The following is a 25457-nucleotide window of genomic DNA, read 5'->3' as shown; positions in this document are numbered from 1 at the left end:
CTTTTGTTCCCTTGATTGATAGGACAAGGCTGTTATCTCTTAATCTACAGTGTTAAAACAAAGCTGCTATTTCTTAAGGCTACAGGTTAGCCCTACACTACAATTTAACCCTTACAGATACCACAGCTCTAGAAAAACTCTTGCATATATGCACCAGGAAGAATTTGCAGAAATGTTTCCATCATCATTTGTAAAATCAAAATACTGGTAACAAACAAATACAGAATGAACAAACGAATAAATAAATTATAGCATATTTACACAACAAAATATTAAATAGCTGTCAGTGGAAGTAAGTTCACTATAGATACACACTTCACCATGGGTAAACTAGAAAACACAATGTTGAGGGAAAAAAGTAAGTCACACAAGTATATAGAGAATGATTCAGGAACAGGCAAAACGACACCATCTATTGTCTAGGGATATGCGCGTGTGTGTCTGCTGCAGGGAAGGCAAAACTTCACCTCTATCCATGTTAAGTTTTCAGCCAAGGCTCTTTAAAAGACAGATTAACAAAAGATAAACAGTTCATTAGCACGTGTAGTGTATACAGAAGAAATGTATATATGTATGTATGTATGTATGTATGTATACAGCATACAGAAGAAATCGAAACAAAGAGTAACTCAAAGCAGTTTATAGTAGCATCTTCAACAAAGAATAGTAAATCTATGGCTAGATGACAGGACAAAGGAGAGCAATGGTGGTGAACTGTGGGAAGGTTATTATGCACCAGATTATTTTGATGCTAATAAATCTGTCTTCAGTAGAAAGAGTTTTATCCTGCCTTTAGGCAGAAACGAAGTAGGGTAGAGGGAGATTTTCCTGCATTTGTTGCTTCTTCATTGCCTTTGGCTCAATAGTTTTTACATCAAAGAGGCATATTTTGGGGTGATGTGTTCTGGTTTCTCTCTGCTAAAACAAATTTCTGTCAAACAGGTGGTATAAAACAACAGACCTTTATTCTCTCACAGTTCTAGAGATCAGATGACCCAGACACTGAGTCTGGTCACTGTGACTGAAACCAAGATGTCAGCGAGGTTGCGTTCTCTATGGACTCTTCCTCAGGGAGAATCCATCCCTTGCTCCTTCCAGCTTCTGGTGGCTGCCAGCATTCTTTGGCTGTGGCCACATCACTCCAATCTTCAAGGCCAGCAACTTCAAATTTCTCTCTGCCTCATTTTCACATTGAACCTTCTCTGTAGGTTCAGTGATCTTGACCTCTACCTCCCTCTTACAAGGACACTTGTGATAGTAATAGGGCTCATTGAGATAATTCAAAAACAATCTCTTCACCTCAAGATGATTAATTTAATCACATCTTCAAAGAATTCTCTAAACTTGCACCAATGGGTTAACAAGGCTTAGGGCAGAAAGCCACCACAGGGTGAAAGCGTCCAGGGCTAGACATTAAGTAAAACAAAGCATAGGGTGCTGCAGGGAGAAAGCGCCCAAGGTTAGCTAGTGAGATGAGTAATTTATCTTTAAAGCTGTATGCTCCATCAATATTAAACTTTAAAGATAACAGCGAATTAGTTGTATCACCTACAGGAAAACACTTTCCATCTGGTTCCAGTATATCATTGTGCTTTGATCTCAACTTCAAATGCCAGTTGCCCCCCAAACCCTTTGCTTCTTACACACACAGGTTAATGGTCACTATCTGATTGTTTCCTTCTGCACATTCACCACGTATGTAAAATCTTGAGAGCTCAATAAAAACAGAGACAAAACTCCTGTTCAGGGTTCTTGTCTCCTCCCAGACATTAGCCTCTCTCATTTTCATTTCTGCATCTGCTGTCTTGCTGGACAAGAGAGAACTCCAGATTGAAAGTCTGCAACACCTTTTTCAATACGAAGTAACATTTACACATTCCAGGGACTATGACCTGATACCTTTGGGGGAAGGTCATCATTAAATCTGTTATAGTAGTAAAAGTACAGAGAACAAAATTCAGGATAGTAGTTATCTCCTGGCACTGGGAAAGGGATATATAGCTGCTATGGGGGGCACAGGAGCCTTTAAAGACATTGTTTCTTCAGCTGGACAATGGGTACACAAATGTTCATTTTGCTTTTGCTATTATTACCTGCATCTCAGGTTCTGTTCTACCCCACACTAGATTAGATGGTCAAATTATGGTGATTTCTCTGCCCACCCTCTCATTCTGACTCTTCTGCCTCTGTGGCACATAGTAACTACTTAATAATTTGTAGCATTTATAGTGTTTATCATGTTACCTATGGTAAAAGTTTATCTATAGATTATCTCATTTAATCCCCATGAAAATCCAATATGGATAGGTATTATTCTTAATTCTCTTTCAAATATGACAAAAATGAGATTTTTGAGGCTTGCTTTTTTAATTGGAGGATTTTTTTTTAATTAAGGTAAAATTCATGTGCTATAAAATTTACCCTTTTGATGTCTTATTCTGGGAGTTTTGGCAAAGGCATACAGATGTGTGACCATCACTAAAATCCAGATTTAAAATAGTTCCATCTTCTCAAAATATTCCTCTTTGCCCTTTTGTAGTCTACCCCTCCCCAAACCCGAGCCCCTGGCAGCTGTTAGTTTTCTGTCCCTATAGTTTTCCCTTTCCTGAATGCCATATAAATCAAATCACCCTATGTAGTCATTTGACTCCATTTTAGCATAAAGTATTCATTCAGCAATTGAAGGATATTTTGGTTGTTTCCAGTTTGGAGAAATTATGAATAAAATCACTACAAACATTCATGTATTCGTTCTTGTATAAACACAACTTTTCATTTATCCTGAGTAAATACCTAGGAATGGTATTGCTAGGTCATATGGAACCATACATTTATAAGAAATTGCCAAACTGTTATCTGAGGTAGCTTTACTACTTTGCATTTCCACCAGCAATGTATGAGAGTTCCAGTTGCTCTATATCCTTGCCTGTGCTTGGTATCGTCATTGTTCATTTAGATCTTTGATTTTTTTCATCAATGTTTTTCATTTTTCATTTTCTTTTCTTTTCATTATTTGTTTAATGTTTTTCATTTTTCAATGTACAGATCTTGCACTCATTTTCTTAAATGTTTACCTCCATATTTCATGTTTTTAAGTGTATTGGAAATGACAGTTTGATTACATTTCAATTTCCAATTTATTGCTGCTTTATAGTAATACAAGTTTTGATTTTTGTATACTGGTTTCCTATCCTGTGAACATGTTAATGGTAGGTTTTTTGTAGAGTTTTTACATAGACAATGTTTTTGTCTGTAAATAGAAACCATTTTACTTCCCTTTCCAAATTTTATTCTTTTATTTCCTTTTCTTACCTTATTGTGATGGGTAGGACCTTCATACAATATTGAATAAAAGTGATTAGAGCAGAATCCTTAGAGCACTTTAGACTTCCACCGTTAAGTATGATGCTAGCTGTAAATTTTTCATAAATTCTCTTTATCATTGTGTGTATATATCCTATTTTGTTTATCCATTCATTAATCAATGGACACCAGGGTTGTTTCCACCTCACTGCTCTTATGAGTAATGTTGCTATGAACATAGGAGTCCAAACATTTGCTCAAGTCCCTGCTTTTAATCTTTTTTTTATCTTTTTAAAAAATATTTAATTAATTTATTTAAATTTAAGTTAGTTAACATACAGCGTAGTATTGGTTTCAGGAGTAGAATCCAGTGATTCATCACTTACATACAACACCCAGTGCTCATCCCAACAAGTGTCCTCCTCAATGCCCCCCACCCACCTCCCCTCCAGCAACCCTCAGTTTGTCTCTGTATTTAGGAGTCTCTTATGGCTTGCCTCCTTCTCTGTCTTTATCTTATTTTTCCTTCCCTTTCCCTATGTTCGTCTGTTTCGTTTCTTAAATTCCACATGAGTGAAATCATATGGTATTTGTCTTTCTCTGACTGACTTATTTTGCTTAGTATAATACACTCTAGTTCCATCCACATTGTTGCAAATGGCAAGATTTCATTCCTTTTGATTGCTGAGTAATATTCCATTGTATATATATATATACCACATCTTCATTACCCATTCAGCAGTCAATAGATATTTGGGCTCTTTCCATAATTTGGCTATTGTTGATCATGCTGCTATAAATATTGGGATGCATGTGTCCTCTCGAATTAGCATTTTTGTATACTTTGGATAAATAACTAGTAGTGCAATACAACCCAGCAATTGCTTTAAATTCTTTATATACCTAGGAGTGGTGTTGCTCGGTCATATGGTAATTTTATTTTTAATTTTTTGAGGAACCACCATAGTGTTTTCCATAGTAGCTACACCATATTATATTCCCACCCACAGTGCACATGGGTTCCAATTTTCTATATCCTCACCAACATTTGTTATTTTCTATTTGGGTTGTGAAGTAATATCTCATTGTAATTTTGATTTGCATTTCCTTAATGATTATGATGTTGAGCTTCTTTTCATATGCTTGCCAGTCATTTGTTTATCTTTTTTGAATGTCTATTTAAATCCTTTGCCCATTTTCATATTGGGTTATTATTTTTTAATATTGAGTTGTAGAAGTTCCTTAAGTAATATGAATATTAACTCTTTATCAGAGATGTGATTTGCAAATATTTTCTTTGACTTTTCAATCTGTTGTGTCCTTTGATCCATAAAAGTTTTACATTTAATTTAGTCTAATATGTCTATTTTTACTTTTGTTGCCTATGGTTTTGGTGTCAAATCCAAGAACATTGCCAAATCCAATATTGTTAAATTTTCCCTCTATGTTTTCTTCTGTTTTACAACTTTAGGTCTTATGCTTAGGTTTTTTTATCCACTTTGAGTTAGTTTTTGTATATTCTTTAAGGTAATGATCCAACTTCATTCTTTTGCATGGATCTCCAGTTTTCCCAGCACCATTTGTTGAAAGACTGCTTTTTTTTTTTTTTTTTTCACCATTGAATGGTCTTGGCATCTATCAAAAATCACCCAACCATAGGGGCACCTGGGTGGCTCAGTCTCTTGAGCATCTGACTTGGGCTCAGGTCATGATCTCACAGGTTGTGAGTTTGAGCCCTGCATTGGGCTCTGTGCTGATGGCTCAGAGCCTGGAGCCTGCTTCCAGTTCTGTGTCTCCCTCTCTCTCTGCCCCTTCCCCACTTGTACTCTGTTTCTCTCTCTCAAAAATAAGCATTCAAAAAAATTTTAAAAAAATTAAAAAAAAAATCATTGACCATATATGCAAAAGTTTATTTCGGGGCTCTCTATTCTATTCCCTTGGTCTATATATATGTCTTTATACCAGTACACTGTTCTAATTACCATTGCTTTTGTACTAGGATTTAAAGATGAGAAGTGTGTGGGGCGCCTGGGTGGCATTGGTCATGATCTCATGGTTCATGAGTTTGAGCTCTGCATTGGTTTGGCTTAGGTCATGATCTCATGGTTCATGAGTTTGAGCTCTGCATTGGGCTCCTCACTGGCAGTGCAGAGCCTGCTTGGGATTGTCTCTCTCTCTCTCTCTCTCTCTTTCTCTCTCTCTCTCTCTTTCTCTCTTTGCACCCCCCTCAGAATAAATAAATAAACTTTTTAAAAAATGAGAAGTGCGTGCTGTCCAATTTATTCTTCTTTCTCAAGACCATTTTGGGTATTCAGGGTACCTTGAGACTCCATATGAATTTTGGAATGGATTTTTCTATTTCTGCAAAAAAATATCATGGGAATTCTGATACAGTTTGCATTAAATCTGTAGATTAGTTTTAGTGGTATTGATGTCTTCACAATATTAAGTCTTCCAATACATGAACATGGAATGTCTTTCTATTTATTTGTGTTTTCTTTCATTTCTTTTGGTAACATTTTGTAGTGAAAATTACAAATGTACAAGTTTTCCACCTCCTTGATTTATTCCTAGGGTTTTATTCTTTTGATACTATTATAAATGGATTTCTCAATTTCCTTTTCAGATTGCTCATTGTTGGTGTATAATGACACAATTGATTTTTCTGTGTTATTTCATATCCACAACTTTGGCTGAATACATTTGCTAGTTCTAACAGTTTTTTCATGTGTGGAATCTTTAGGATTTTCTACATATAAGATCATATGACCTGAAAATAGAGACAATTACAATTTTATTTCCTCCTTTCCAGTTTGGATATCTTTTATTATTTCTTTTTCTTGCCTAATTGCTTTGGCTAAAACTTACAGTAATATGCTGACTAGAAGTGGTGAAAGTGGGCATTCTTGCCTTGTTCCTAACTTTAAAGGAAAACATTTCAGTCTTTCACTATTGACAATATTATCTCTGGAATTTCATATATGGTCTTTATCATGTTCAGGAAATTTCTTCTTATTCCTAGTTTTTTGTATGTTTTTATCATGAAAAGGTGTTGAATTTTGTCAAATGCTTTTTCTGAATCAATTGAAATGAACATGTGGGGTTTTTCCTAGTGTTCTGTTAATTTGGTATATTTCATTGATTGGCTTTCATATATTGAAACATTCTTGCATTCCAGGAATAAATCCCACTTAGTCATAATGTATAATCCTTTTAATGTGCTGTTGAATTCTGTTTGAGAGTATTCTGTTGAAGATTTTTGCATCAATATTCATCACGGATGTTGGTCTATAGTTCCCTGTCTTTTTCCTTTCTTTCTTGTGGTGTCTTTATCTGACCTTGGTATCAGGGTAATGCTGGCCTCAAAAAATGAGTTAGGAGGTGCTACTGCCTCTTTAGTTTTTCTGGAATAATTGATAAAGATTTTGTATTGTTTCTTCTTTGACCACTATGGTATGTGCTAGCTTATAGTGTTATTTTTCATCACTTGGCTTATCAAACTTTGTCTCCACTCTCCTGTGTTCCTGACTTAAATTTTTGCTGCAATTGTGCTTTTCTTTCTTTCTTTCTTTCTTTCTTTCTTTGAGCTGACAGCTCAGAGCCTGGAGCCTGCTTCAGATTCTGTGTGTCTCTCCCTGTCTCTGCCCCTCCCCCACTCATGCTCTGTCTCTCAAAAATGAATAAACGTTAAAAAATAAAATATTTTAGCATCCCTTTTATTCCTGAGGTGAAATTCATAGATATAATATCTATATTCATACTTTAAATAATTAATATAAATAAATGTGAGGGCAAATAAAAGGAAAGTAATTTCTAATAACGGGCATTTCAGTGTGTAAATTCTAGGCCAACTTCACCAGAAGACATAATAAAGAAGTAGACAGAGGCTTGTACCTATATGTAGAATTAAAATAAATGTGAAAGCTATGAATATAGGTTGATACAAAAGCAGGTTTATCGTACTGATATTATATAACTATTAACGTTAGTGCATTGCTGTTGGTACTATGGTACCAACAGAATGGTAAAATTTATTGGAGAAATTCTAAAGAACATCTTTCCTTTGATTTACATAATATTTGCATTCCTGGAAACTTCAGTATATAATTAAACTAGGCAAAAAATACTTTGTTTATATTTTAACAGGAGTAAATTTCTAGGCTCAAATAATTATAAACAGATGTTTTTCTTTTTACCTACATGAATGTCTCATAAGACAGTCAAAATCTATGCAGGATTGGGCCAGTTCTTCATTGTGTGGACTGTCCACTATAAAATGAGCTAGCATTCCTTAGCACCTTTCACTGAATATCAATAAATCCTTCCTCCCAATTACTGTTGCAACCAAAAATGATTCCCCAAATTCCCAAAGACACACATGAGGTAGTAATTTACTTTCCTATTGAGAATATTGGTATACAGTTATAAGCAAAATACATTTGCTGATAGATTCTTGAGAAGGTGAAGTAATGAAATAAAAGTGTTGAGGAATATCTGATACCTGCTTTCCACGGGTGAGGGCTAGGTAAAGAAAAAACAAAAAAGGAACTTCCTTTTACTTACTTGTTTACGGCAGTCATTTATAAAACATTTTCACATATGTCATACATCTCACATCAACGGTAAATTTAGTATCTCCACCATTTTTAAAAGTTTTTTATTTTCATTCCAGTATAGTTAATATACAGTGTATTAGTTTCTGGTGTATAATATAGTAATTCAACTATTCTATACGTTACTCAGTGCACATCGTGATAAGTGTACTCTTTAATCCCCATCACCTATTTCACCCATCTCACCACCCACCTCCTCTATGGTAACCATCAGTTTGTTCTCTAAAGCGAAGAGTCTTGATATGTCTCTCTCTTTTTTTCCCTTTGTTTGTTTTGTTTCTTAAATTCCGCATAGGAGTGAAATCATATGGTATTTGTCTTTGACTTATTTCACTTAGCATTATACTTTCTAGCTCCATCCATGTCATTGCAAATGGCATGATTCTATTCTTTTTAAGGCTAATATTCCATTGTGTATATATGCCACATCTTCTTTATCCATTCATCTATCAATGGACGTTTGGGGTGCTTCCATAATTTGGCATTATAAATAATGCTGCTGTAAACATAGGGGTGTATATAATTTTTGAATTGGTGTTTTCATTTTCTTTAGATAAATACCTAGTAGTGCAATTATTAGATCATAGGGTAGTTCTATTTTTAATTTTTTGAGGAACCTCCATATTCTTTTCCACAATGGCTGCACCAGTTTGCATTGCCACCAACAGTGCAGGAGCATTCCTTTTCTTCATATTCTCACCAACACTTGTTGTTTCTTGTGTTTTTTATTTTAGCCATTATCATCGGTATGAGGTGGTATCTCACTGTAGTTTTGATTTGCATATCTGTGGTGAAGGGTGATGTTGAGCATCTTTTCATGTGTCTGTTGGCCATCTGGATGTCTTGTTTAGAGAAATGTCTGTTCATGTCTGCTGCCCATTTGTTAATTGGATTATTTGGGTTTGGGGTGTTGAGTTGTATCAGTTCTTTATATATTTTGGATACTAACCTTTTACTGGATAGGTCATTTGCAATGCAAATATCTTCTCCCATTCAGTACACTGTCTTTTAGTTTTGCTGGTTGTTTCCTTTGCTGTACACAAGCTCTTTATTTTGATGTAATCCCAATAGCTTATCTTTGTTTTTATTTCCTTTGCTTCAGGAGCTGTATCTAGAAATATGTTCTATGGCTGATGTCAGAGAAATTATGGCCTGTGTTCTCTTCTAAAATTTTTACGGTTTCACATTTAGGTCTTTAGTCCATTTTGAGCTTATTTTTGTGTATGATGTAAGAAAGTAGTCCAAGATCATTCATTTGTATGTAGCTGTTCAGTTTTCCTAACACCATTTGTTGAAGAGACTGTCTTTTTCCCATTGCATATTCTCACCTCTTTTGTCAAAGATTAATTGGCCTTATAACTGTGGGTTTGTTTCTGGGCTTTCTACACTGTTCCACTGATCTATGTGTCTATTTTTGTGCCAGTACCATACTCTTTTGATTACTACAGCTTTGTGGTATAGCTTGAAATCTTGAATTGTGATACCTGCAGTTTTGCTTTTTTTTTTTTTTTTTTTTTTTTTTTTTTTTTTTTTATGATTGCTTTGGGTATTCAGGGCTTTTTGTGGTTCCACATAAATTTTATGATTTTTTCTTCTAGTTCTATGAAAAATGCTCTTGATATTTTGATAAGGATTGCATTAAACGTGTAGATTGCTTTGGGTAGTTCATACATTTTAACAATATTTGTTCTTCCAACCCATGAGCAGGGAATGTCTTTCTGTTTCTTTGTGTCATCTTCAATTTCTTTCATCAATCTTTTATAGTTTTCAGAGTACAGGTCTTTCACCTCTTTAGATAAGTTTATTCGTAGGTATTTTATTATTTTTGGTGCAATCATAAATAGGACTGTTTCCTTAATTTCTCTGTCTGCTACTTCATTGTTAGTGTATAGGAATGCTACTGATTTCTAGGTATTGATTTTGTATCCTACAACTTTACTGAATTTATTACTGGTAATAGTTTTTTGTTGTTGTTTTGTTTTGTCGTTTGAGTCCTTAGGGTTTTCTTTTTTTTTTTTTTTAAGTTTATTCAGTTATTTCTGAGAGAGAGAGAGAGAGAGAGAGAGAGCAAGCACAAGTGGGGGTTGGGCAGAGAGAGAGGGAAACACAGAATTGAAACAGGCTCCAGGTTCTGAACTGTCAGCACAGAACCCAATGCAGGGTTTGAAGTCACAAACCAGGAGATCATGACCTGAGTTGAAGTCAGATGCTCAACTGACTGAGCCACCCAGGCACCCCCTTAGGGTTTTCTATATATAGTATCATGTCATATGCAAATAGTGATAGTTTAATTTCGTCCTTACCTATATAGATGCCTCATTTCTTTTTCTTCTCTGATTGCTGAGGCTAGTACTTCCAGTATTATGTTCAATAAAAGTGGTGAGAGTGGACATATTTGTCTTGTTCCTGATCTTACAGGAAAAACTTACAGTTTTTCACTATTGAATATAATGTTCACTATGGGCTTTTCATATACATCCTTTATCATATGTTCCCTCTAAACTTTGTTGAGATGTGCCTGGGTGGCTCAGTTAGTTAAGTGCCCAACCCTTGGTTTCGGCTCAGGTCATGATCTCACAGCTTCATGGGTTTGAGCCCTGCATTAGACTCTGTGCTGACAGTGTGGAGTCTGCTTAGGATTCTCTGTCTCCCTCTCTCTGCCCCTCCTTTACTCATGCTGTCTCTGTCTCTCTCAAAATAAATAAACTTAAAAAAAAATAAACCCACTTTGTTGAGAATTATGAACAGATGTTTGATTTGCCAATAAACTGAGTATTAATATATTCCCCCCTTCTTATTCTTATAGGACATTAATATGCAGCTGGCTGACATACTGCTCAATGTGCAGCGAATAATCAATCGCTACACTGTTGATGAGAATGTGCACTCCGGAAGGAAAATCTCCCTTCCAGAACATAAGAAATGGAGAATAAATTTCCTGGATAAAATGGTTACTTATGCTAAGAACAGTGAAATTAGAGAAAAGACTCTTTTGCACATCCTGGTCTGGTTGGAAGAATGGAGTAAGTTTTCAAAAGTGGTTCAAAGGAAAACCATGAAGTTAATGAAAAAGAGAACAGGATCTATAAGTAAATTTTAAAGGGCTAATCAGACTACCTTTAAAAGAAGACTAAAGAGGTTATTCAGAGAATTACTGTCCACTGTTTCAGTAAGAATAAAGTAAGCACTATGTAGTCTTGCTTACTTAGTGCCAGCTATTCTGGGCTCCTTGCTTCTCTTCAAGCATGCCAGTATGCCTCTGCCCATACTATTCCTTTATGCTTACTATTCCTTTGCCTGGAACACTGTCCACAAGTAGCCATGTGGCTCATTTTCTGCTTATATCTCACTTTAAAATGATGTGTTCTCTGACCATCTCCATTCCCTACTCCCTGGCACTGTCCATTCCTCTTTATTTTTTGTTTTTGTCTGTAGCGTTTCTTATGATCTGCCATACTATATAATTAATGTTTATATTTTTGTGTTTTGTGTGTCTCCTTTCACTAGAATGCAAGCAGTATGAAGTCAGGGAACTTGTTTTATTCAGTGTTGTATCCTCAACATCTAGAACAATACATGACAAAGGAGACATTTGGTTGAATGAAAGAATGAATAAGCTAAGAATACAAAAAGAATAATTTCATTAAGTTGCAAGAAATCTCATATAATGAAGGTTTTAAAATACTAGACAACTTATGAAAGGAGTTGAGGTTTAGTTCCTCAATATTAAAAGACATGTTCACATTTTAGTTACCAGAGTATTTTCATGTCCAAGATTCACTGTTCAGCTTTCTATTCCAAGCCTCATCCTTCTTCATTTCTTCGTAGAGAAAAGCCTCAGAAGAGCAATCAGTGTGAGACACCTATATTCCTCAATACTATAGTATGAAGTAGTTAGCCAATATTATAAGCCTGTATGATTATAATCATTTTTCTGCACAAAAAATAACTTTCTTTTGCTCTCTTCAAGATGCCATTTTGTCTGAGATGACTGCAATTGATATTGAGGAACACCATCACTGGATAGCAAAAATGGAGTTTTTACCAGAAATGTACAAAGCTATTGAGAGCAATGTCAAGATACTGAGTAGAATTAGTGTATCTTTATTTGAAGAAAAGAAGAGACAAAAGAAAAAAATGAGTAAGGGTGCTTTAAGACATTGGAAACAGATTTGACTTTTTCTAAAAAATGGCTTTATTACAGTAAAAGTTACATACCATAAAACTCACATATGTTAAATGTAAAATTCAATGACTTTTAGTAAATTTAGAGTTGTGTAGCTATCACCACAATATTTTATTTTATTTTATTTTATTTTATTTTATTTTATTTTATTTTATTTTATTTTATATTTTTTAAAGTAGGTTCCATACCCAGCATGGGGCTTGAAGTCATGACCCAGAGATCAAGAGTCTCATGCTCTACTGACTGAGCCAGCCAGCCACCACCACTGCCCCCCTCCCCACAATTCAATTTTACAACATTTCCTTCATCCCAAAAAAGATCCCTCATGCCCTTTTGCAGTCAATCCTCACTCCCACCCCAGTTCCAAACATACACAAATCTATTTTCTGTCTCAATAAGTTTGCCTTTTTTGGACATTTCATAAGATGGAATCATATTATACGTAGTCTTTTATATGTGGTTTCTTTTACTTAAATAATGGTTTTGAGGTTCAGCCATGTTATAGGATGTATCAGTAGTTTCTTCCTTTCTATGACCAATTGTATATCATTTTTTGCATATACCACATTTTGTTTACCTACTCACCAGTTCATGGACATTCAGATTATTTTGACATTTGACTTTTATGAATAATGCTGCTATAAACCCAGATGTATAAGTCTTTGTGTGGATGTATGTTTTCATTTCTTTTGGGTAGATACCCAGGAGTAGAATTTCTGGGTCATTTACCTATTGCTGGTAAGTTTATGCGTATCTTTTAAAGAAATTGTTAACTTAGTGCCCAAATGACAGCACTATTTTACGTTCCCATCAGCAATGTATTAAGGTTCCAGTTTCTCCACATCCTCAACACTTTTTATGGACTTCTTTAGGATCGCCTTTCCAAGAGGTGTGAAGTGGTATCCCATTGTGGTTTTATTTATTTTTTTTAATGTTTATTTATTTTTGAGAGAGAGAGCATGAGTGGGTGAGGTGCAGAGAGAGAGAGGAGGACAGAGGATCCAAAGCTCCACACTGACAGTAGAGAGCCTGATGCAGGGCTAGAACTCACAAACTGTGAGATCATGCGCTGAGCTGAAGTCCGCCTCTCAACCAACTGAGCCACCCAAGCACTACTCCCCTTCCTCATTGTGGTTTTAAATTGTATTTCCCTAAAGACTGATGATGTTGAGCATCTATCCAGGTGCTTATTAGTCATTCTTATATTTATTTTGCTGAAACGACTATTCAAATGCTTACCCATTTCTATTATTGAGTTTTAAGAGTCCTTTATGTATTCTGAATACAAGTCTTGAAATGTGATTCTCAGGGACACCTGAATGGCTCAGTTGGTTAAGTGTCTGACTTCAGCTCATGTCATGATCTTGTGGTTCATGGGTTCAAGCTCAGAGCCTGGGGCCTGCTTCAGATTCTGTGTCTCCCTCTCTGTCTGCCCCTCCCCTACTTGTGCGCGCTCTCTCTCTCTCTCTCTCAGAAATAAATAAACATTAAAAAAAAAAAGGGGGACGCCTCAGTGGCTCGGTCATTTAAGCATCTGACCTGGGCTCAGGTCATGATCTCCTGGTTTATGAGTTGGAGCCCCATGTTGGGCTCTGTGCTGATAGCTCAGAGCCTGGAGCCTGCTTCAGATTATGTGTCTCCCTCTCTCTCTGCCTCTCCCTGACTCACACTCTATCTCTCTCTGTCTCTCTCAAAAATAAAGAAACATTTAAAAAAAAAAGAGAAAGAAATGTGATTTTCAAACATTTTCTCTTAATCTTTGGTTTGACTTTTCATTTTCTTAATGGGGCATTTGAAGGCCAATGGTTTTTGATTTTGATGAAGTCAAATCAATTTGTCAATATTTTCTTTTGTGGTTCATGGTTTTAGTGTCGTATTAAAAACTTGTATGGGGGGGCGGTGCTTGGCTGGCTCAGGCAGAGGAGCATGTGACTCTTGATCTCAGGGTCATGAGTGTGGGCCCTTCATTGGGTATAGAGATTACTAAAAATAAATAAATAAATAAATAAATAAATAACTTAAAAACAAAAGCTTGTATTGGTCAGTGTTCAACCAGAGAAGCAGAACCAGTAGGAAATTATCTGTTATCTGTATATCTATGTATCTATCTACTCCATGTGAAGTATTTTGTGGAACATACTTTGTATTCTTTCAATCCTTTTACATTTATTGTGACTTGCTTTATAGCCTACCATATGGTCTATCCTGGAGAATGTTCTGTGTGTGTTTGAAAAGATATATTTTGCTTTTGTTGGGTGGAGTGTTCTACAGTTGGTTTATATTGTTGTTTTAGTCTTCTGTATATATCCTTACTGATTTTCTGTCTAGTTGTTCTATTATTAAGAGTGGGATATTGAACTTCCCAACTACTATTACTGAGTTAGCTATTTCTCTCTTTAATTCTGTCTGGTTTTGCTTCCTATATTTTAAGGCTCTGTTATTAGGTGCATATATGTTCATATTGTGATAGGTTACTGATGAACTGATCTTTTTTTTCATTATAAAATGTCCCTCATTGTATCTAGAACCATTTTTTTTTTGTCTTAAAGTCTGTTTTGTTTGATATTAGTCTATTCTCTCCAGCTCCCCTGTGGTTACTGTGCAAGATTGAATCTAAGATATGTTGCTTATCATTGGATCGTGTTGGCTTTTAAATATATATACACACAAAAAAATACACAAATACACATAAAATTGGGCAATCTTTCACTTTTGAGTATTTATTTATTTTATTTTATTTTTTTTATTTTTTTAAATTTTTTTTTTCAACATTTATTTATTTTTGGGACAGAGAGAGACAGACCATGAACGGGGGAGGGGCAGAGAGAGAGGGAGACACAGAATCCGAAACAGGCTCCAGGCTCCAAGCCATCAGCCCAGAGCCTGATGCGGGGCTCGAACTCACGGACCGCGAGATCGTGACCTGGCTGAAGTCGGACGCTCAACCGACTGCGCCCCCCAGGCGCCCCTCACTTTTGAGTATTTAATTCTTTCATATTTAATGTAATTATTGATATGATTGGATTTATATGTGTTGTGTTGCTGTTTATTTTCCATGTCTCATCTCTTTGTTCTCCTGTTCTTCTTTTACTACTTTTTGTGTTAAACAAATATTTTCTAGTGTACCATTTTAATTCCATTTTCCCCCTATATTTTTGGAGTAATTTCCTTAGTAGCTCTTTAGGGATTGCAGTACACATTTTAAATTATCACAACCTGGGGCACCTGTGTGGCTCAGTTGGTTAAGCATTGGACTCTTGATTTTGGCTCAGGTCATGATCTCACCATTGGTGAGTTTGAGCCCCATGTTGAGCTCTGCACTGACAGTGTGGAGTCTACTTGGGATTCTCCCTCTCCCTTTCTCTCTGTCGCTCCCCCATTCACTTTCTCTCTCTCTCTCTCTCTCTCTCTCTCTCTCTCTCTCAAGATAAATACACTTAAAAAATTATCACAATCTGTTTCAGATTAGTGCTAACTTAATACAAGCAAAATATAGAATTTTTGCTCCATTAGCTCCATTCTCTTCCCCTCCTTTGGATTTTGTCATATGTATTACATTTTTATGTATCATAAGCCCAACAACATAGTTCATAATTATTGTTTTATATGATTGTCTTTTTAATCAGTTAAGAGAAGAAAAGAAAGCATATTTTTACCTACATATACTTGTGCTCTTTATTTCTTTGTGTGAATTTGAGTTATCCTCTGGTATCATTTCCTTTCAACCTGAAGGACTTCTTTGTCTTTCTTATAAGGCTGGTCTATTAGCAGCAAATTCTTTCTGTTTTGCTCATCTAGAATGTCTTTATTTCACTTTCATTTTTTAATAGACTTTATTTTTTTAAGGTAGTTTTAGATTTATAAAAAAAAAGTGAGAAAATAGTACAGAGAATTCCATATTTCTCCATAGTTTCCCCTATTACTAATATATTACATTAGTATGATACATTTGTTATAATTAACAAACCAGTATTGACACATTATTAACTAAAGTCCATAATTTATGGACTGTAGTCATAATTCCTTGTTTTTACCTAATGTCCTTTTTTGTTTCAGGATTCCATCCAGGGTACCTAATTACATTTAATTTTCATGTCTTCTTAGGCTTTCTTGGCTGTGACAATTTCACAGACTTTTCCTTCTGTTTGATGTTCCTGACACATGTGAGGAGCACCAGTCAGATATATTATAAGATGCTCCCCTATGGGAATTTGTCTGGTGTTTTTCTCACATTCACTCTGGGGTTATGGATTTTGAGGAGAAAGATCACAGAGGTAAAGTACCATTGTCATCAGACAATTTCAAGGGTACGTACTATCAAATGACTCAATGTTGACCTTGACCACGTGGCTAAAGTAGTACTTGTCAGGTTTCTCCACTGTAAAGTTACTCTTTTTCTTCATTTTCCATACTTTGCTTTTTAAAATAAGTCTATATGTGCAGCCCATACTTAAGGAAAAGGGAGTTGTGCTCCCTTTCTTTTAGGATGAATATCTACATAAATTATTTGCAGTTCTTATGTACTATAATTTGTCTCTTCTTCCTCATTTATTAATTTATTCAATTATTTATCTCAAAATGAACTCAGATTTTTTTTGGACTTTGAGTTATAATCCAATACTACTTTATTTACTTGCCTAAGTTGTTCTAGTTTTGGCCATTGGGACCTCTTTCAGTTGGTTCCTGTCCCCCTTTAACATAACCTCATCAATGTGGCTTTTTCTTTTTTCTTTCTTTATTTTTATTATTATTAAATAATTTTTTAATGTTTATTTATATTTGAGAGAAAGAGAAAGACAGTGCATGAACAGGGCAGTGCAGAAAGAGAGAGAGACAGAAACAGAATCCAAAGCAGGCTCCAGGCTCTTAGCTGTTAGCACAGAGCCAGACACAGGGCTTGAACTCACAAGCTGTGAGATCATGACCTGAGCCGAAGTCAGACGCTCAACCAACTGAGCCACCCAGGTGCCCCTTTCTTTTTTATTTTTTTAGCACTTCCCTACTTTCTGGCACTACAAGATGCTTTGGGTTCATCTCGAATATATCCTGCTCCAGTCTTATAATCTGTCATTTCTTCAAGGATTTCTGGTTACTTTTAGTAGAGAATAGTATTAAAAAGCAAGTTCTGGTTGCTAGGTGTGTTCATTGCTACTGGGCTGTCATTTCTGTTCAGTCCTCTCATTCGACAGAACAAAATATATATATATATATATATATATATATATATATATATATATATATATGTGTGTGTGTGTGTGTGTAGAGCCAATGCAGTTACACATATCTATTAATATGTATATATATTATCATTTGTAACTACTTTAAACTAAACATAAGTTTATAGTGATTTCTCTAATTTTAATTCATTATCACACATAGACCATTCCAGTTTCTTCCCCTTGCTTATCTATAAATTATGACAAACAATAAGAAACTTGCTCCTACCATCTACTTCACTTAATTGCTCGATTCCAGTATACATGCATAGCAGTATCAGAATTATTAACCCATACCCTAGTGGGAAATAGCTTATCAACTAGAGTACAGCACTTTGTCTTCAGTCTTACAGACTCCATTCATTTCCGGTTACTTATAGGTCAGCACTCCCTGCATCCTCTCATTCCTTTCAGTGAGGCTGTGTCATACATTTCTTATATTGTTAGATTGTCATATCACAGTCTACATTCCTTCCTGGGATCCCCTGACCTCTTAAAAGGGTATTTAAAAATTTTGTATGCATTAAGTTTTACTCTTTGTGCTATAGAGTTCTACTGGGTTTGACAAATGTATATTGTCATGTATCCACCCTTATAGTATCATACAGAATAGTTTTTCCACCCTAAAAATGCCCTGTGATTCACTTATGTATTCTTCCCCTCTTTCCCCAAGTCCCTGGTACTGATAATTTTTTATGTCTCCATAGTTTTTTTTTTAATTTTTTTTTTAACGTTTACTTATTTCTGTGACAGAGAGAGACAGAGCATGAACAAGGGAGGGTCAGAGAGAGAGGGAGACACAGAATGTGAAACAGGCTCCAGGCTCTGAGCTGTCAGCACAGAGCCTGATGTGGGGCTCAAACTCACGGGCTGTGAGATCATGACCTGAGCCGAAGTCAGACCCTTAACTGACTGAGCCACCCAGGTGCCCCTATGTCTCCATAGTTTTGGTTTTCCAAGGATGTCATATAATTGGAATCATGTAGTATGTAGCTTTTTCAGACTGGCTTCTGTCACTTAGCAATATACATTTAAGGTTCCTCCCTATCTTTTTGTGGCCTAATAGCTTATTTCTTTTTACTGCTGAATAATATTCCATTGTACAGATGCACCACAGCTTGTTTATGTGGTTGCTTCCAGGTTTTGGTGACTAAGAATAAAACTGCCATATATATATATATATATGTATGTATACACACACACACACACACACACTCTTTCTCATGGACATAAGTTTTCGAATTAATTATGTAAAAACCTAGGAGCATGATGGCTAGATCATTTGATAAGATTACATTACTTTGTAAGTAACTTTGTAAGAAACTGCCAAACTGTCTTTCCAAGTAGATGTACCATTTCTCATTCCCACCATTTTCCAACAGGAGTTCTTGTCACTCCCTGTACTTGTTAGCAATTGGCATTATTGGTTTTTTGGATTTAGCCATTTTCAGAAATGTGTAACATATTTCATTGTTGTAATTTGCAATTCTTTTTTTTTTTCAAGTTTTTACTTAAATTCTAGTTAGTTAACATGTAATATAAATTGGTTTCGGAAGTAGAATTTAGTGATTCATCTCTTACATATAACACCCAGTGCTTATCACAAGTGCCCTCCTTAATACCCATCACCTATTTAGACTATTCCTTACACAGTGCCCCTCCCCTCAGTTTGTTCTCTATAGTTAATAGTCTCTTATGGTTTGCCTTCCTCCTTTTTTTTTTTTTTTTTTTTTTTTTTGGTTTTCTCTTTCTCCTATGTTCATCTGTTTTGTTTCTTAAATTCCACATGAATGAAATCATATGGTATTTGTCTTTCTCTGACTTATTTCACTTAGCATAATACACTCTAGCTCCATCAATATTGTTGCAAATGACAAGATTTCATTCTTTTTTTTTTTGGCTGAGTAATATTCTATTGTATATATATCGCACATCTTCTTTATCCACTCATCAGTCAATGGACAATTGGGCTCTTTCCATAATTTAGTTATTACTGATAATGTTGCTATAAATATTGGGGTGCACGTGTCCCTTCGAATCAGTATTTTTGTATCCTTTGGGTAAATATCTAGTAGTGCAATTGCTGGGTTGTAAGGTAGTTCTATTTTTAACTTTCTAAGGAATCTCCATAGTGCTTTCCAGAGTGGCTACAACAGTTTCCAATTCTCTAATGACAGATGACACTGAACATCTTTTCATATCCTTAGTTGCCATCTGTATGTCTTATTTCTTGCCTTCATTAAAAAGAAAAATAACAGGTTACATCCTTTGATTACTTTGAAAATAGTTATTTCATGGAATGGATCTGATAGAAATTCTGTAATACATTTACAGAAGTGTTGAAAACACATGGATATATGAGTGTTCACTGCAAGCCACATTTACAGGAGTGTTATTTCAGTGAATAATGTAATATATTTAGAGAACTGTTTAAAAACACATGCAATAAGGATGATTACAAGAGCTGTATGTGCATACTACTTTGAGAAGAGTGTTATTTCAAGGAATGGATGTAATAGAAATTCTGTAATCCATTTAGAGAAGGCTTTAAAGACACTTATAATGAGGATGGTTATGAGAGTTGCATGTGCATGGTACTTTGGGAAGAGTGTTATTTCAGGGAATGGATGTTTTACCTTCATTTTTTGAAGGATAGTTTTCCTGGATATAGAATTCTTGGTTAGCAGTATTATTCTTTCACCACTTTGAATAGTCATCCCACTGTGTTTGGGCCTCTTGTTTCTAATCAGTGGTAAGCTGTTAAATTTACTATGGCTCCCCTATGCTTTGATTTTTTAGTCTCCTTTGATTGTGATAAGTCATTTTTATCTTTTTACTTTAAAGATTCTTTGTCTGGCTTTCAACAATTGACTATGATGTATCTAGGTATGGATCTTTTTGTATTTATCTTAGAGTTCAATGATCTTCTTGAATGTGTAGATTAATGTTTTTCATCAAATTTGGGATGATTTGGCCATTATTATTTCCTCAATATTTTTTTAAAAAGCTTATTTATTTTTGTAAGTGTTTTTAATGTTTATCTATTTATTTTTGAGACAGAAAGAGAGCAAGTCGGGGAGGGGCAACGAGGGTGGGGGGAGAGAGAGCATCCCAAGCAGGGTCTGTGCTGTTAGCACAGAGCCAGATGCAGGACTTGAACTCATGAACCATGAGATCATGACCTGATCTGAAATCAAGACTTGGACTCTTAACTGACTGAACCATCCAGGCACCCCCAAAACTGGACATTTTAGATGACATATTATAGCAACTTTAGAGTCTGACTTCCCCTATAACCTCCAGGGTTTCTTTTTGCTCCTTTTTTTCCTTTGCTTTTTAGTGATTTGTCTGGATTAATGCAGTAAAGTCTGTCTCCCCAACAGTGTGTGGCTGCTGACACCTTTGCTCAGTTATTTTTTTTTCCCTCATTTTTGTTTGTATTTTAAAGCTTGAATTCCTAGGGGTCACTTTTGGGTCAGCATAACTTAGTGGTCAATAACTGGCCAATCATTAAGTGATCCAGATTGATCCAGCAAGGCTTCTATTCTTTGCTAATGGATCTGTGTGTGAGTTAAGGAAGTATTGTTTTAGACTACGTCCCTAGGCATGTGTTTTTTCCCTGCTTTATTCCAGATCAAATCAGCCCCCTCAGGCAGTAGAGCTTCAAGGCTTGACTCACTCTTGTAGAACTACCAGGTAACATGGCTTGGGGGAGTTGGAAACAGAAGAAGCTCCAGGCTAAAACATCACAGACTTCCATTTCTTACTGAAGTTTAGTAATTTTTCTTGAAAAAAATGCTTACCATTTTGTTGTTTGCTTGCAGTCAATTTCCAAAGTCCTAAAATCATTGGTTTGGGCAGTTTTGTCAAGTTTTATCATTGCTTTTATGGGAAAAAATTTTGCCGAGTTTCTCATTCAGCCATTCTGGAAATCCCTTCAAATGTTTGACTTTTTTCTGCTCTTTTGTGACTCTTCTGAAAGAACCAAGACTAAGTGTGATTCAGAAAAGTGAGAAAAGAAGGACAGGAACCTAAGAAAGAAAATGGAAAGCACCAAGCATAATCAAAGCCAAAGGAAAGTTTTGGCTTATGTTATATCTAATCCCAAACTTATAACTGAAGGTAAGCTGAGATCATAACTAAAGACTAAAGACTAAATTTTGGAAGCAAAATTCTAGGTAATTGTGGGAAAAAATAATACTATTTACTTTGGAGGTAAAGGTTTTTTTGTTATTTTTTTTTTATATATGAAATTTATTGTCAAATTGGTTTCCATACAACACCCAGTGCTCATCCCAAAAGGTGCCCTCCTCAATACCCATCACCCACCCTCCCCTCCCTCCCACCCCCCATCAGCTCTCAGTTTGTTCTCATTTTTTTAAGAGTCTCTTATGCTTTGGCTCTCTCCCACTCTAACCTCTTTTTTTTTTTTTTTTTCCTTCCCCTCCCCCATGGGTTTCTGTTAAGTTTCTCAGGATCCACATAAGAGTGAAACCATATGGTATCTGTCTTTCTCTGTATGGCTTATTTCACTTAGCATCACACTCTCCAGTTCCATCCACGTTGCTACAAAAGGCCATATTTCATTTTTTCTCATTGCCACGTAGTATTCCATTGTGTATATAAACCACAATTTCTTTATCCATTCATCAGTTGATGGACATTTAGGTTCTTTCCATAATTTGGCTATTGTTGAGAGTGCTGCTATAAACATTGGGGTACAAGTGCCCCTATGCATCAGTACTCCTGTATCCCTTGGATAAATTCCTAGCAGTGCTATTGCTGGGTCATAGGGTAGGTCTATTTTTAATTTTCTGAGGAACCTCCACACTGCTTTCCAGAGCGGCTGCACCATTTTGCATTCCCACCAACAGTGCAAGAGGGTTCCCGTTTCTCCACATCCTCTCCAGCATCTATAGTCTCCTGATTTGTTCATTTTGGCCACTCTGACTGGCGTGAGGTGATATCTGAGTGTGGTTTTGATTTGTATTTCCCTGATAAGGAGCGACGCTGAACATCTTTTCATGTGCCTGTTGGCCATCTGGATGTCTTCTTTAGAGAAATGTCTATTCATGTTTTCTGCCCATTTCTTCACTGGGTTATTTGTTTTTCGGGTGTGGAGTTTGGTGAGCTCTTTATAGATTTTGGATACTAGCCCTTTGTCCGATATGTCATTTGCAAATATCTTTTCCCATTCCGTTGGTTGCCTTTTAGTTTTGTTGGTTGTTTCCTTTGCTGTGCAGAAGCTTTTTATCTTCATAAGGTCCCAGTAATTCACTTTTGCTTTTAATTCCCTTGCCTTTGGGGATGTGTCGAGTAAGAGATTGCTACGGCTGAGGTCACAGAGGTCTTTTCCTGCTTTCTCCTCTAAGGTTTTGATGGTTTCCTGTCTCACATTTAGGTCCTTTATCCATTTGGAGTTTATTTTTGTGAATGGTGTGAGAAAGTGGTCTAGTTTCAACCTTCTGCATGTTGCTGTCCAGTTCTCCCAGCACCATTTGTTAAAGAGGCTGTCTTTTTTCCATTGGATGTTCTTTCCTGCTTTGTCAAAGATGAGTTGGCCATACGTTTGTGGGTCTAGTTCTGGGGTTTCTATTCTGTTCCATTGGTCTATGTGTCTGTTTTTGTGCCAATACCATGCTGTCTTGATGATGACAGCTTTGTAGTAGAGGTTAAAGTCTGGGATTGTGATGCCTCCTGCTTTGGTCTTCTTCTTCAAAATTCCTTTGGCTATTCAGGGCCTTTTGTGGTTCCATATGAATTTTAGGATTGCTTGTTCTAGTTTCGAGAAGAATGCTGGTGCAATTTTGATTGGGATTGCATTGAATGTGTAGATAGCTTTGGGTAGTATTGACATTTTGACAATATTTATTTTTCCAATCCATGAGCAGGGAATGTCTTTCCATTTCTTTAAATCTTCTTCAATTTCCTTCATAAGCTTTCTATAGTTTTCAGCATACAGATCCTTTACATCTTTGGTTAGATTTATTCCTAGGTATTTTATGCTTCTTGGTGCAATTGTGAATGGGATCAGTTTCTTTATTTGTCTTTCTGTTGCTTCATTGTTAGTGTATAAGAATGCAACTGATTTCTGTACATTGATTTTGTATCCTGCAACTTTGCTAAATTCCTGTATCAGTTCTAGCAGACTTTTGGTGGAGTCTATCGGATTTTCCATGTATAATATCATGTCATCTGCAAAAAGCGAAAGCTTGACTTCATCTTTGCCAATGTTGATGCCTTTGATTTCCTTTTGTTGTCTGATTGCTGATGCTAGAACTTCCAGCACTATGTTAAACAGCAGCGGTGAGAGTGGGCATCCCTGTCGTGTTCCTGATCTCAGGGAAAAAGCTCTCAGTTTTTCCCCGTTGAGGATGATGTTAGCTGTGGGCTTTTCATAAATGGCTTTTATGATCTTTAAGTATGTTCCTTCTATCTCGACTTTCTCAAGGGTTTTTATTAAGAAAGGGTGCTGGATTTTGTCAGAGGCCTTTTCTGCATCGATTGACAGGATCACATGGTTCTTCTCTTTTTTTTTGTTAATGTGATGTATCACGTTGATTGATTTGCGAATGTTGAACCAGCCCTGCATCCCAGGAATGAATCCCACTTGGTCATGGTGAATAATTCTTTTTATATGCCGTTGAATTCGATTTGCTATTATCTTATTGAGAATTTTTGCATCCATATTCATCAGGGATATTGGCCTGTAGTTCTCTTTTTTTACTGGGTCTCTGTCTGGTTTAGGAATCAAAGTCATACTGGCTTCATAGAATGAGTCTGGAAGTTTTCCTTCCCCTTCTATTTCTTGGAATAGCTTGAGAAGGATAGGTATTATCTCTGCTTTAAACGTCTGGTAGAACTCCCCTGGGAAGCCATCTGGTCCTGGACTCTTATTTGTTGGGAGATTTTTGATAACCGATTCAATTTCTTCGCTGGTTATGGGTCTGTTCAAGCTTTCTATTTCCTCCTGATTGAGTTTTGGAAGAGTGTGGGTGTTTAGGAATTTGTCCATTTCTTCCAGGTTGTCCAATTTGTTGGCATATAATTTTTCATAGTATTTCCTGATAATTGTTTGTATCTCTGAGGGATTGGTTGTAATAATTCCATTTTCATTCATGATTTTATCTATTTGGGTCATCTCCCTTTTCTTTTTGAGAAGCCTGGCTAGAGGTTTGTCAATTTTGTTTATTTTTTCAAAAAACCAACTCTTGGTTTCGTTGATCTGCTCTACAGTTTTTTTAGATTCTATATTGTTTATTTCTGCTCTGATCTTTATGATTTCTCTTCTTCTGCTGGGTTTAGGCTGCCTTTGCTGTTCTGCTTCTAGTTCCTTTAGGTGTGCTGTTAGATTTTGTATTTGGGATTTTTCTTGTTTCTTGAGATAGGCCTGGATTGCAATGTATTTTCCTCTCAGGACTGCCTTCGCTGCGTCCCAAAGTGTTTGGATTGTTGTATTTTCATTTTCATTTGTTTCCATATATTTTTTAATTTCTTCTCTAATTGCCTGGTTGACCCACTCATTCGTTAGTAGGGTGTTCTTTAACCTCCATGTTTTTGGAGGTTTTCCAGACTTTTTCCTGTGGTTGATTTCAAGCTTCACAGCATTGTGGTCTGAAAGTATGCATGGTATAATTTCAATTCTTGTAAACTTATGAAGGGTTGTTTTGTGACCCAGTATATGATCTATCTTGGAGAATGTTCCATGTGCACTCGATGTTGTTTTTTTTTTAAGATTTTATTTTTAAGGGCACCCATGTGGCTTAGTCAGTTGAATATCTGACCTTTGATTTCAGCTCAGGTCATGATCTCACAGTTGTGACACTGAGCCTTGCATTGGGCTCCATGCTGAGTGTGGAGCCTGCTTAAGATATTCTCTCTCTCTCTCAAAAAAAAAAAATAAATAAAATAAAAATAAAATCTTTTTTTTTCTTTTTCTTCTTAAGTAATCTCTACACCCAACGTGGGGCTCAAACTCACAACCTTGAGATCAAGAGTCATATGCTCTATAGACTGAGCCAGTCAGGTGCTCCATTGGAGCCAAAACTTTCTGATGAATCTTTATCCTATACCTATCCATAATTTAGGCTAAAGTCCTAGGCTTTAGCATAGATAGAGCACCACACAGAAGAAGAAATG

The 25457-nt window shown here is 36.0% G+C and overlaps 1 protein-coding gene across 6 annotated transcripts in view; it reads left to right on the top strand.

Moving 5' to 3' along the window:
- Positions 1 to 25457, top strand: part of FAM186A (family with sequence similarity 186 member A) — an 81927-nt gene that overhangs the window by 29932 nt on the left and 26538 nt on the right. For 3 of the 6 annotated variants that reach the window (XM_045061771.1, XM_045061770.1, XR_006600709.1), the window contains exons 2-3: positions 10723 to 10939; positions 11887 to 12057. In XM_045061771.1, coding sequence (XP_044917706.1) covers positions 10723 to 10939; positions 11887 to 12057 — 388 coding nt within the window. The other 3 variants (XM_045061772.1, XM_045061774.1, XM_045061773.1) reach the window with 3 other exon arrangements.

This window comes from Felis catus, chromosome B4 (assembly GCF_018350175.1).
Source record: "Felis catus isolate Fca126 chromosome B4, F.catus_Fca126_mat1.0, whole genome shotgun sequence".
NCBI lineage: Eukaryota > Metazoa > Chordata > Mammalia > Carnivora > Felidae > Felis > Felis catus.
Note: the sequence above shows the minus strand (reverse complement) of the source record. Positions and strands in the feature narration are given on the sequence as shown.